This window comes from Muntiacus reevesi, chromosome 9 (assembly GCF_963930625.1).
Source record: "Muntiacus reevesi chromosome 9, mMunRee1.1, whole genome shotgun sequence".
NCBI lineage: Eukaryota > Metazoa > Chordata > Mammalia > Artiodactyla > Cervidae > Muntiacus > Muntiacus reevesi.
The window spans coordinates 56,918,551-56,932,394 of NC_089257.1; the positions used below are offsets into that span (position 1 = coordinate 56,918,551).

Here is a 13,844-nt window from a genome sequence, read left to right on the forward strand (position 1 = left end):
AGTGGCTTGTCACACAGTGAAAGCTGACTGATACAGCTCTTCTGGAAGCTGGATTTTGACCCAAAAGTGTGATTGCCATGGAGATGTGCTGCTGAGACCCCCTCCAAGAGAGCCTGCTATGAAGAGCATACTTAGCCACCATGTTCCAGCTATGGCATCTCAGGCATCTGCTATAGTTTTCAGGCTTACTTGAAAGCTAATGTCATGCTATCCCTCACTTATCCCTTCTTCCTCCCTTCACAGATAGCAGACCTGTGTCAAAGTTTCAGTCAGAACTGTACTTACTTCCCTCTGATTTACCCTGTATGTATTTCTATTCTCCAATAACAATGGCATAGTGAGAAAAACTGGAATTGATCAAGGGAAGTAAGAGTACATAGAAGCAGGGTTATGTAATGAATTGTGTAGTTGCATGTGCACTTTGTATCACTGCTTCAATTATTGGCATCAATGCCTGGAAGGACATTGGAAGGGGAAAAGGACAGGGGAAAGACAAGTTTACACTCCTGTACCCAGGTTGGCCAGTTTAGGTGACCTGCCTTTCATATCACTCCAGAGAGGAAATAGAGTACGGTGTAGGTAGATGAAGATATACAATGCCCCCAGCCAGGTGGACCTGGCAGAGAGGATGCCAATTGTAGGGAAAGAGCAATCGGTGGTGGCAGTAGTCAGGCTCTCTCTTGTTCTATAGCCTCTCGCTCTTGCCCCACGTTTGGTAAATAATGATTATGTAAGAGCTGAGATCACTTACAGTACTGTGCATGCATGTCATGAGGTACTTCTTGGCCCCAGGCTGCTTTTGTTCTGTAAGTATATATAAGCTCCGCCTGAAAAGCCCTGGAGGCTGCATTAAGGCTACATTATGGCTTTGTTAAAGTTATGTTATGGCTGCTGCTATGGGTGCTGTGCCAGTCAGGAGAGAATAAATGTGTCTGCAGTTCCTATAGCTCCTTGCGTCTTCTTGCAGCCTCTTAGTTCACGCCTCACCTACCCTGGGTTCAGCGAACAGTGCATATAATGAGATACAGCAAGACAGCTGGTATAGTCAGCAGGATACAGCGAAACACCAATACTCTGGGTACTAATGCAAGAAACCCATTCTCTGGAACCCAGTTTTGACTCTAATCCCATTCTTTGGCCTTTCCCCAACTCCTTTCAAGTTGGAACAGATCTGTTGTTATTCAAGCCTACCCTAATCTGGGGGTCAGCAGCCTTCATGTCTTCTTCCTCCAGGTCTTCTGCATGTCTTAGTACAATAAGGTGTCTGACACTAACCCTGGGGAGACCACAGAGGTGAACCTAGATACAGATGGGGAGCCAGAGCTACTCTTTGCAGCAAGCACTCTAGGAAAGTTCTCCCTAAGAAAAGATGTTGGAGAGGAACTCGAGAGCAGGACAGAGCTGAGAGGATGATCCATGAGGAGAGTGGGTTCGTAGAAGCTGGCTGAGTTCACCCCAGCAGAAAGACCAGAGGGCCATCTAGGTGGGCCACATGTGGGCTGTGTGACTGGCTGGAGATGCCAAACCCAGAGGCATTAGGCCTGAGCAGTTTTTCAGAATGTCTAAGTAGATCATGAACTCCTTACTGCCAAATTCAGACTTAAACTGAAGAGAGTAGGGATAACCACTAGACCATTCAGGTATGACCTAAGTCAAATCCCTTATGAATATACAGTGGAAGTGAGAAATAGATTTAAGGGACTAGATCTGGTAGACAGAGAGCCTGATGAACTATGGACGGAGGTTCATGACATTGTACAAGAGACAGGGATCAAGACCATCCCCATGGAAAAGAAATGCAAAAAGGCAAAATGGTTGTCTAAAGAGGCCTTACAAATAGCTGTGAAAAGAAGTAAAAAGCAAAGGAGAAAAGGAAAGATATTCCCATTTGAATGCAGAGTTCCAAAGAATAGCCAGGAGAGATAAGAAAGCCTTCCTCAGCAATCAATGCAAAGAAATAGAGGAAAACAACAGAATGGGAAAGACTAGAGATCTTTTCAAGAAAATTAGAGATATCAAGGGAGCATTTCATGCAAAAATGGGCTCAATAAAGGACAGAAATCGTATGGACCTAATAAGCAGAAGATACTAAAAAGAGGTGGCAAGAACACAGAAGAACTGTACAAAAAAGATCTTCACAACCCAGATAATCACAATGGTGTGATCAGTCACCTAGAACCAGACATCCTGGAATGTGAAGTCAAGTAGGCCTTAGAAAGCATCACTACGAACAAAGCTAGTGGATGTGATGGAATTCCAGTTGAGCTATTTCAAATCCTGAAAGATGATGCTGTGAAAGTGCTGCACTCAACATGCCAGCAAATTTGGAAAACTCAGCAGTGGCCACAGGACTAGAAAAGGTCCATTTTCATTCCATCCCTAAGAAAGGCAATCCCAAAGAATGCTCAAACTACCACACAATTGCACTTATCTCACACGCTAGTAAAGTAATGCTCAAAATTCTCCAAGCCAGGCTTCAGCAATATGTGAACCGTGAACTTCCAGATGTTCAAGCTGGTTTTAGAAAAGGCAGAGGAACCAGAGATCAAATTGCCCATATCTGCTGGATCATCAAAAAAGCAAGAGAGTTCCAGAAAAACATCTATTTCTGCTTTATTGACTACGCCAAAGCCTTTGACTGTGTGGATCACACAGTAAACTGTGGAAAATTCTGAAGGAGATGGGAATACCAGACCACCTGACCTGCCTCTTGAGAAACCTGTATGCAGATCAGGAAGCAGCAGTTAGAACTGGACAGGGAACAACAGACTGGTTCCAAATAGGAAAAGGAGTACGTCAAGGCTGTATATTGTCACCCTGCTTATTTAACTTAGATGCAGAGTACATCATGAGAAACGCTGGGCTGGAGGGAGCACAAGCTAGAGTCAAGATTGCTGGGAGAAATATCAATAACCTCAGATATGCAGATGACACCATCCTTATGGCAGAAAGTGAAGAGGAACTAAAAAGCCTCTTGATGAAAGCGAAAGAGGAGAGTGAAAAAGTTGGCTTAAAGCTCAACATTCAGAAAACTAAGATCATGGCATCTGGTCCCATCACCTCATGGGAAATAGATGGGGAGACAGTGGAAACAGTGTCAGACTTTATTTTTGGGGGCTCCAGAATCACTGCAGATGGTGACTGCAACCATGAAATTGAAAGATGCTGCTTTTTGGAAGGAAAGTTATGACTAACCTAGATAGCATATTAAAAAGCAGAGACATTACTTTGCCAACAAAGTTCCGTCTGGTCAAGGCTATGGTTTTTCCAGTGGTCATGTATGGATGTGAGAGTTGGACTGTGAAGGCAGCTGAGTGCCGAAAAATTGATGCTTTTGAACTGTAGTGTTGGAGAAGACTCTTGAGAGTCCCTTGGAAGGAGATCCAACCAGTCCATCCTGAAGGAGATAAGTCCTGGGTGTTTATTGGAAGGACTGATGCTTAAGCTGAACCTCCAATAGTTTGGCCACCTCATGCAAAGAGTTGACTCATTGGAAAAGACCCTGATGCTGGGAGGGATTGGGGGCAGGAGGAGAAGGGGACGACAGGATGGGATGACTAGATGGCATCACCGACTCGATGGGCATGAGTTTGAGTAAACTCCTGGAGTTGGTGATGGACAGGGAGGCCTGGCGTGCTGCGATTCATGGGGTCGCAAAGAGTTGGACATGACTGAGCAACTGAACTGAACTGAACTGAAGTAGGTTAGTTTCTCCAGCCTAGCAGTTCAGTTTCACTACTGGAAGAGGGTGGCTTGGCTTCCTTTCACTGCTGAGCTCAGGACTGAGACCCAGGACACATGTCACAACACCTGTGTGAGCTGGAGACACGGATGGCAGATGTGCAGCGTCAGTCTGCACTGCCACCCAGCTGGCTGGAGCGGGAGGAGCCTACAAGGCACGGACCTCAATCCACATGAAGAAGGTAGAGGATGGAGGGTTCTTCATAGACATCAGTGGGAAAAGGTAACAGTGAGGCCCTGTAATAGGGAAGAAGCTTTGTATTCTCCTGTTAACCAATAACAAGCTGTTGCCTATAAGGTTGAATTATACATAATGGCCCATCCCTGGGAAGCCTGCCTTTCAGGTAATGAGTATTGAGCTAAAATACCTTTGTTGAGCTCAAAGGAGACATCCTGATGACCTATAAATGACTGCAAAAAGGAAGAAATGAACACATCTCTGGAGGATGACCAGAACTAGTAAAGTCATTTGATTTTTACTTCCTCCCATTGCCTGAATTCTAACTCAGGCAAGATGGTTCTGAGGGGCATGAGTCCACCATCTTCCTGGGCTACTGACTTTCTAAATAAAGTTGCTCTTTCTTGCTCCAACAGCTTGTCTCTTGATTTATTGGCCTCTCATGTGGCAAGCAATATGAGCTTGGACTCAGTAGCAGTCCCTCTGGCTCCTTTGGTGTTTGGACATGATCTGGGCTGTCACTTATAGATGAGTCTGCATCAGTCTCAAATCTAGGAACTTCCTGAGTTACACTTTCCCTCTTGTTCTTGGTCTAGAGACATCTGTCTGCCGGTGGTGGTTTTTGACAACCGAGAGCAAGGTGACACCTCTAGTAAAAGGTGATGCTCAGGTCATTGGGATCATGCAGCGGTGGGAAAGGAGAGAGCTTTGGTGTGAGACAGACTCAGGTTCAAATCGTGGGCCTGTCACTTACTAGCTGTATGATCTTAGCAAGTGACCCCCAAGTCCAATCCCATTTCCTCATCTACAAATTGGGAGAAGAGCGCCTCCCTCAGCACTGGACCACAGTGACATGAGACATCCTTTCTGGGGGATCTGCACACAGGGTGTGGATGAGCTTAGACTGCTCCATCTGTTCTCACATGACGCCCTGGAGGCAGAATATCAGAAACAATTCTCACAGAATTTCCTGCTGGGCTGAGGGGAGCCTACGGGAACTCTTCTGTCTATAGTTAGACAAATGCCTTAAGGAGATGGGTGCCCCCAGAGGATGGGAGCACTGTTAGTGGACAAGAACATCTGTGGGGTGGTCAAAGAAGGTCTGGTCCAGCTGCTCCCTCCATGCCTGGAGCTTTTCAGCTTTTCCCTGAGTTAAGCCTAAAGGCTAGGGGTCTCACAGGGTGAAAAGCCTAGGACTAGTGATTTCTGATTTTCTGGGATCAAGTAGGTCTTGTCTGTGGCCAGCAGGTGGCGCTAAGCCCTCAGTTCTGCCATTTCACCATCCCCAGCTGTTTAAGGTGTTTGAAGGTGTGGAGAAAGGTTACTCTGAATGGTCCCCAGGGAAGGTGCTGCCCAGACGCTTCTCATTGGTGAGTCTGGCCCCCTCCTCTGGTCTTAAGGACAGCTAAGCTGAGTCTTCAGACTTAAGAACCAGGCACTGTCCCCAGAACTCTGGACCAACTTTGAACAGCTTTCTCATCTCCTTCCTCTAAACCAGAAACAAGTCAGCACAGCAAGAAATCAGCGTTTGGGGGGGGGGGGGGTTGTTTCTGTGGGTACAGGGATGGATGGGGGGGTGTGGTGTGTGTGTCTGTGGGTACAGGGATGGGGCATCTTAGAGCTTGAACCAGCAGTTCCTTTGTCCTTCACCCCTGCCTCTGGAGTAGCCTGGGACAAACTCTCACTGATCCAGCCAAAGCCCTCTGCAGGCCTCACACTGCACCATTGACCTTGACTCATCCTGTACATTATTCATCATTCACTCATTCAGCACTTGCTCAGTGACAGTCACAGTGCTCAATCAGCCACAGTCCCTGACCTCAAGGAGCCATGGACTTGGGAATGGGGAGACAGACCCACAAACACTGGCAAAAGTGGAATGCCCACAAGCACAGAGGAAGGGACAGGACCATCACTTTCTAGAGGAATCAAGGGAGGTTTCAAGGAGGCATCATGGTGACTTGGACTTTTATAGATTTCCACAGGGAGAGGTGAGGCCTGGACAGTCCAGGCAAAGGGAATAACATCATCTAAAGCTCAGAGGTAGGAAGATCAATGCTGTATGCAGGGAGGGGATATTGAGGCTGCCAGGGTGGTGGGCGGTCACATAGGGTCCTGGCCAGAGAACAGCAGGCTGTAATGACTAGAAGTCAGGCACAGCCTGAAATGACTGGTTATGGGTCTAGCCTTGACCAGAAGGTAATGGGGAACCACTGGAGGCACTTGACGTTGGAGAGAATGAAGTCTTTTAATAAGACCACTCTGGTGGCCACGTGGCAGATGGAGTCCAGAGGGTTGAGATAGAGAAAGAAGCGCAGGTAATAGGTGCTGGCACAGCCCCTGTTGTCAGGGTCTGAGCTGGATGGGGACACAGTGTAGAGGGTACGTCTAGGCACAGAAACGCCTCACTAGGGGACATATAATAGCACTTTCTCTCTTGGCATTCACTTGCTCAGTTGTCTCATCACGTAGCTGATTCAACAGCAGTCTCAACAGTTAACATATGTTGAGCACTTACTATGGACGAGGCACTCAAGCATTTCACATGTGCTCTTCATTTACTCCCAAAACAATTCTATAAGGTAGGTACTATTAGTAGCCCCACTTTATAGATGAGGCAACTGAAGCACAGACAGGTTACATTAGGTGAAGCACTTGTTTTGAGAACTAGTGCTCCAGTCGCCACACTAAGGCCCGTGACGTCCCCGCCTCTTTCCTTGAGCACCTTAGCCTCACGGCAGATCCTGGGAGTGGAGGCAGGGCTCAGGGCTGCAAGCTTTATGAGTGCCCAATCGAGATGGTTAGACGGGCTGGCAGGGCTGGGCTCCCAGAGGCAGAGAAGGGAAGTGTCCCTGAACGGTGGAAGAGGACCAACTCCAGGTCCCTTTCCTGGCCTCCCAGCTAGGGTCCCTGGAGCCTCTGAAATGTGGGCTGGCAGCAACCAGCCCCTGCCCTCCCTGCCCACCAGCAAGAATAGCCCAGAGTTTAGGTCACAGAGGGGTAGACTTTATTGACAGCAAAGAAGGCAGAATTCTGGGCAAGTACACATAGCACTGCTCCAAGAGTCTGGCTTGGGGTCAAGCCGGTCACAATCAACGGCCTTTTAGCCTCAGGGACCTCACCCACCCTCACCATCCTGTGCTTTCCACCATTTCCTCTTCTAGCAATCCAAAGGCTCTCTAATGACACCCTCTTGACCAAGTGAGTGGCAGCCCCTGGTGGGGGGCCAGGGCAGAGCACAGGCCAGGCCTGTGGTTGGCCCAGGACCCCAGTCTCTCTCAGCCTCTTTCAGTCCACAACCTCCCAGGGTGGGGGACAGAATGGGAGCAGGCAGGTGCGGCAGCTCTGGGCCAAGGAGCCCCCATTAAAAGAGCTTTGAGGTCAGCGGCAAGCGGCCCATCTCTCCTCCCCGTGCCCGAGCAGGGCTCAGAAAGCTAAGCCCCTCAGTGACGTTTTCTATCTGCTGAGCCTGCCCGGGGGCAGGGGCTCCCCATCTCCAGCCCTCCAGCTCGACTGTGCTCCCTCATCACCTGCCCTCCCTAGCAGGCCAGGCCCACCCTTTCGTCCATCACTTTTTCAGGGACCAAGTAGGGGCTGGGGCCTCACTGCAGGCATCTCTTGGGGCCGCAGAAATGGGGCAGCAGGCCTTCGATTTGGAGCCTGTTCTTCCCCAGCCACCTGCCCAGCTTGCAGCCAGTCAGTCGTGGGGGCCCAGGACTAGATGGAGACCCAACTTTAGGGCCTGACCCTTTCCACAGCTCTGTCAGTCTAGGGCAGGGGAGGGGGATGAGCCAGTCCTGAGTTAGGGTTGGGAGGAGCAGGGACAAAAATAACCCAGTGCAGGCTCCTGCTGAGGCCAGAAATAGAGTAGCGACAAGTGCCTTGTAACACCCTGGGCGAGCAGCAGGCAGGGAGGCTGAGCTGGAGGGCCCAGTCTCATACCAGGTCCTGGACTGGCCAAGGGACCCACACCACGTCCGCTCTACATACCATGCCACACTGGCGTGCGCACACATAAGGAGGGGGCCCAAAGGAGCAGAGTTCAGGACAGGGAGTCTGGAGAGATGCTGAACTTGGGCTTGGCCTTGGCCACGGCCACACTGCGCTTGCGTAAGGGCCCGCGAGCAAGGGTCAGGACATCCAGCAGGCTGGGGTCCTCCTCAAGCTGGCGGGCAGTGCAGAGTGGCGTGGGCACTTTGATGGTGTTGCCAAACTTGGAGTAGTCCACGGAGTAGCGGCCATCCTCCTCGGTCACAATGGGTACAAAGCGTTGGCCCCAGAGGATCTCGTCGGCCAGGTAGGAGGTGCGGGCCTGGGTGGTGATGCCCGTGGTTTCCACCACACCTTCCAGGATGACGATGATCTCAAGGTCCTGATGGTGGTGCAGGTCGCAGGGTGCCAGGTCATAGAGCGGGCTGTTGGCGTCAATGACGTGGTAGATGATGAGCGGAGCCACCAGGAAGATGCTATTGCCACCCACACCATTCTCCATGGGGATGTCCACCTGGTGGAGGGGGACCACCTCACCCTCAGGGCTGGTGGTCTTGCGTACCACCTGCATGTGGATGGTGGCACTGATGATCATGCTCTTGCGGAGGTCGCCCACGCGCAGCATGAAGCAGAGGCGGCCGTGGCGCAGGGCAATGACTGCATGCTTGCTGAAGATGAGGGTCTCGGCCCGCCGGTGGGCCTGGGCCGTCTTCATGAAGATGCAGCCCAGCATGATGGCGTTGATCATGAGCCCCACGATGTTCTGCACAATGAGGATCAGGATGGCCAGAGGGCACTCCTCAGTCACCATGCGGCCGCCAAAACCAATGGTCACCTGGACCTCAATGGAGAAAAGGAAGGCAGACGAAAAGGAGTGGATGCTGGTGACGCAGGGCACAACGGCACCCTCGCCAGGGGCCAGGTCACCGTGGGCAAAGGCGATGAGCCACCAGACCATGGCAAACAGCAGCCAGCTGCACAGGAAGGACATGGTGAAGATGAGCAGCGTGTATGGCCACTTGAGATCCACCAGCGTGGTGAACACGTCCTGTAGGAAGCGGCCTTGCTCCCGGATGTTCTTGTGGGCCACGTTGCAGTTGCCGTTCTTGGATACGAAGCGGGCTTTCCGCTCACGGGCACGGTACCGGGGCTCTGCGGGGTCCTCGGCTAGTCGCGTGAGCACATACTCCTCGGGGATGATGCCTTTGCGGGACAGCATGGCTCCAGGGACCACCAGGTAGAGGCCTCCCCCATGGAGGAGGGGGACAACCCCTGACTGAGCCTTCTCCCTACTGTGGCGTTCCCGCCCCGGGACCACCCTCAGTCTGCACTGGTCTTACTTCTGAGATGCCTCTCCAGCTAGACTCGACTCATCCTCACCTCCACCTGGCCCCTGCTTCACTTCCTTATACCAGCCTCACACCTCAGCCCACCTGCCCACTGCCTACTGAATCACCTCCACTCTGCCTGTTCGCCACCTGGCGCTGGATCCCAGGTCAACTCTCCTCCAGCCGCTGGCGACCCCTAGGCGTCTTCCTTCTCCCCACCGAGCCTTCCTTCTCAACCCACCTCTCCCACCTGGGAACGTCACACCTCCGGATCTTACCGACTGACCAGACCTCACACAACGTCCACCGTGTCTCCTGTCTGGCCCATTTCTGCCCTGGGCTCCCCGCCAAGCTCCAGTTTCACACGGTCTCCCCTCCAGGTACGCTCCCTCTTTTCCTACCCCACCCCGCGAAGCGCTCTCGCCGATTTGCGATGCGCCCTCCAGCTCTCGTCCTCTCTGTCTCCTTGGGATCCTGCGCCCTCCAGAGTCGCCCGTCCACCCGGCCCCACTCCAGATCCCCTCGCCCCGGCGCGACCCGGCGGGGCTCAACTCGGAGTGGCGGCCTCCCGGCCCCGCGCCCGCCGCACGCACGCCGGCGCCGCGCCCCCGCCCGCCGCTCCGTCCCTGCCCCGCCCGCCCGTCGCCACAGCACCTGCTCCTGCTCCTCAAGCTGCAGTCCTCGCCTCCCCGCCCCCTCCTGCCGCCCGGGCGCCCGCGGCGGGTCGTTCTGCGGCCCGTCTCTCGGTCAGTCGGCCCGCGGAGACCGACCTGTGCTAGGTGGGGTAGAGGATTGAGGACACCGGGCGCCCGGGGCGTGGAGTGGGGGCCGGGGGCCGCCAGGGGGAGCCCGACCTATTCCTGGGCCGGAGGGCGGGCGGGCCCCGGCGCAGGCCCCGCCCCTCGCCATTCACCACCCCCGCCTGCCTTCTCCCGAGCTCGCGGTCTGGCTTGGGGACTTTGCCCAATCAGATGGACCGAAGAGGTTCCTCCCAGCCCTCACACTAGGAAATTAGGGCGGGGTGAGGGGCGTGAAGGGAGTCGCGACCCGATCTCCCTTTCTGGGGACAGATTCCCTGTTATCCTGGCTCTCCTACTCCAATTTTCCCATCCTCGGTTGTGCCAGTATCTGCCTGGGCTTTGTGGGTTCCCCGCGAAATGAGATAGAGGAACTGTGTCACCAAGCTGGCGACTGGGGCGGGGGGCAGATTATGGGGCGGGGGGCAGATTAGGGGGCGGGGGGGCAGATTAGGTGGCCGGAGGACTTCTCAACAGACCGCTTCTTCTCCTTGGCGAGGCTTTTTAGTATTTTCTGAGTCACGGATTCTTTGGGAATCTGATAAAAGCTACGGACTTCCTCCCCGGAAAAAAGTACCTTAGTAGGTGTAAAAACACAGTTTAACACCCACTACAGGGAATGCTGGATGCTTAAGCCCAGAAGCCTGGGTGGTTGCATCTTCTTCAGTCATGACCCATCCTTTTAAAACCACCCCTGCAATTTAAAGAGGGTTTGAGCTACCGGCGCCTTCCAGGATGGCTCAGCAGTAAAGAACCAGCCTGCCAATGCAGGAGATGCAGAAGATGCAGGTTCGATCCCTGGATCGGGAAGACTCCCTGGAGAAGGAAATGGCAACCCACTCCAGTATCCTTATCTGGAAAATCTCATGGACAGAGGAGCCTGGCGGGCCACAGTTATGGGGTTGTAAAGACACGGCTGAGTCCACACGCACTTAAGCTACAGGTGCTTGCTTTACACCTCCTAGGGTACATGACTTTGTCTGCCTTAGGTTATTGGAGGCACCTGGGTCTGAGGAGCTGTGTCAAAGGGCTGTTTTGGGCACTGTGTGTGTGTGTGTGGGGGGGGCACAGGGAGGGCTCAAGTTTTTGGCCTTAACAGGAATGGTGTTTCTACTGCAGGTATCTACCTCGGGTTGTTCTGTGCCTTGGGCTCCCTCTGCTACTCATGGTAAGCATGATTTGGGGCTTACCAGAGATGCAGGTGAAGGCAGGAGGAGAAGGGGATGACAGAGGATAAGATGGTTGGATGGCATCACTAACTTGATGGACATGAGTTTGAGCAAGCTCTGGGAGTTAGTGATGGACAGGGAAGCCTGGCAGCTGCAGTCTATGGGGTTGCAAAGAGTCAGACATGACTGAGTGACTGAACTGACCAGAGATGCAATGCTTAGGATGGGGAGGGGAAAACAGGATGAGTAGAGAGGGGAACTCAAGGAGACAGAGTTACACAGGAACCCTCTGGGGCAACTACAGCTGTTCAGCCATCAGAAAAGAAGCCTTGGAGAGCCTTCCCAGGGAGTTTAGGTACTATTGCAGAAACCCTTGGTGTTCAAGGAGGATGGACTAGTTATTTTGTGTGGCTCAAAATATAGAATCGGTATGGACAGTGAGTGGAACAGAGGCAGGCTTTGATTTCATGTATGGAAAAGAAAGTGAAAGTGTTAGTCATGCAGTCATGTCCACCTCTTTTGCTACCCCATAGACTGTAGCCCTCAAGGCTTCTCTGTCCATCAGATTTTCCAGGCAAGAATACTGGAGTGGGTTGCCATTCCCTTCTCTAGGGGATCTTCCTGACCCATTGCAGGCGGGTTCTTTACTGTCTCAGCCACCAGGGAATCATCATGCATGTATGGAAAAGTCAGTTCTAATAACCAGAGATGACCCTCATCTGTCATGTCATGGTTGGTGGACCATCAGGGGTGCTATAGAGAGATTTAGGTTAAGATGACCTTGGGCATCTCTGCAAGACTTCAGTGTGAGCTGTGATGTGCCCCTGTGCCTATGCTACTTTCCTTTAATCCCTTGGGGGGGATTAAATATGATAATTAGATAATTATGATAAATTAGATATGAGGATTGGGAATCCTTTTTTCCCTCCTCAGGCTCTGCTCTGCTCCATCCCAGTGGAGGGAGTTGCTGGGCCCCCAGAGGCATCGCTGAGGCATCTTAGAGCTGGAAAGGCTAGGACTTGCCTCACAGGGTGACCCCGAGGCCTCAGCTATTGCTTTCTCTTCCCTTTGCAGGAAGGCTTGCTCCCCACCCAGAGGGTTCAGCCTCCTGCTGTGCTCCATCCTGCACCTCCTCATACTTATCTCCCTGCAACACTGCATTTGTCACGTCTCTTTCTCACTCAGAGACCTTCCTCACTTTCCTATTTTGCATAGGCTTGTCCCAGACCTTTGGTTTGTCCTGGCATTCAAGGCTCTCTGATTTTGTTCTCCCTCCCCATTTTGGCCCTTTTTCTTTAACCCTCTCCTTAGATATAATTCCTACCCTTCCCATGATCAACTTCAATCCTGCCTCTCCCAGGCACCCTGCCAGGCCTCACAGAGCTCTTCCTTTTGAGCTCCTCTCACTCCTAGAACAGCCAGAAGGGTCTGTGCTGGGCCCCTCTCCAATGACTGGTGGGTTTCCCTTACATTGTCCGACTCTGACCCCCTTGCAAAGGACAAGGCTGCAGGCCAAGACAACTGCATCTGCACCCCAGGACTCAGTACAGAACATATAAATGATAATAAAGTGATATGGAAATGAGCACCTTCCTTTCTTGCTGGGATAGGTGTGCACTCCCATCTCATGATGCCTGTGGAGTCTGAGGACAACTGTTGTAGTCTCCCCAGTGTCTGGGCCCAGCATCTCCCAATCACTACCTGGTTGACTTGTGGTATAGGTACTGTGCTTTCCCTCTGATGGGCCACCCTTCCTCAACTTCTGAATGTCCCTATGTGTGGGATGGAGTGGGGGACATGTGATTCAGGCCCCCCTCTGTTTCAGAGGGGTAGGATGTACACTGCAGGTGCTAGTAGCCATCTGTCATGGGCGAGGGGCAGGAAGATGGAACCCATCAGACCTGAGGGCAAACACCTGGATCCAGCCATGCTTGAAGTAGTACACCTCCTGACCTTCTCAGTCACATAGGATAAGAAATTCCAGTGTTTTTTTAAAGCCACTTTGAGTTGGGTTCTTGTCATTTGTAATTTAAATGCACTGGTCCAGGGTACCTGGGGACCCACAATTTTAACCCAAGAATTAAAGTAAGAAGGAAAAGGGACTGTATGAAGATCTGCCACCTTATCTGATGAGATAATCACAAAAATACTATAACCCCCAAATTTGTATCTTGGAGCCTCCAATGTGATAGGGCCAGTGAAGAGGTAATTAGGTTAAATGAGGTCACAGGAGTGCAGCCTCATCCAATATGTCTAGATTCCTAATAAGGAGAGCGAGAGACCAGGGGTGCACAGAGGAAAGGCCATGTGCAGATGCAGCTAGAAGGAGAGAGGCGTCAGGAGAAACCAAGCCAGTGACACTCTGATCTTGGACTTCCACTCTCCAGCACTATCAAAAGTAAATTTCTGCTGTTTAAGCCACCCGGGCTATGGTGTTCTGCTATGGCAGAACACAGCCTAGCAGATGAAGACAGCCTTCATTTCACAGATGAGGGAAAGTGCTTTCGGCCACACTCACATAGCTTCCTTAGGTCTACTTGATGCTACAGTCAGACTGGATCCATGGGACCCACGGCCCACCCCAGTCCCTGCCCACCAGACCCACGACCTCTGGCCTTCAGTAGGAAATAACCAATCTCTT

General features: G+C 52.1%; 1 protein-coding gene across 1 annotated transcript; it reads right to left on the bottom strand.

Annotated features, from left to right (window-relative positions):
• Positions 1–6,910: 6,910 nt before the first annotated feature.
• On the bottom strand, positions 6,911–9,794 carry KCNJ11 (potassium inwardly rectifying channel subfamily J member 11). The gene has a single exon (XM_065945368.1). The coding sequence runs from the start codon at positions 9,126–9,128 to the stop codon at positions 7,962–7,964; it is 1,167 nt and encodes a 388-aa protein (XP_065801440.1). The 5' UTR covers positions 9,129–9,794; the 3' UTR covers positions 6,911–7,961.
• Between the last annotated feature and the right edge of the window lie 4,050 nt (positions 9,795–13,844).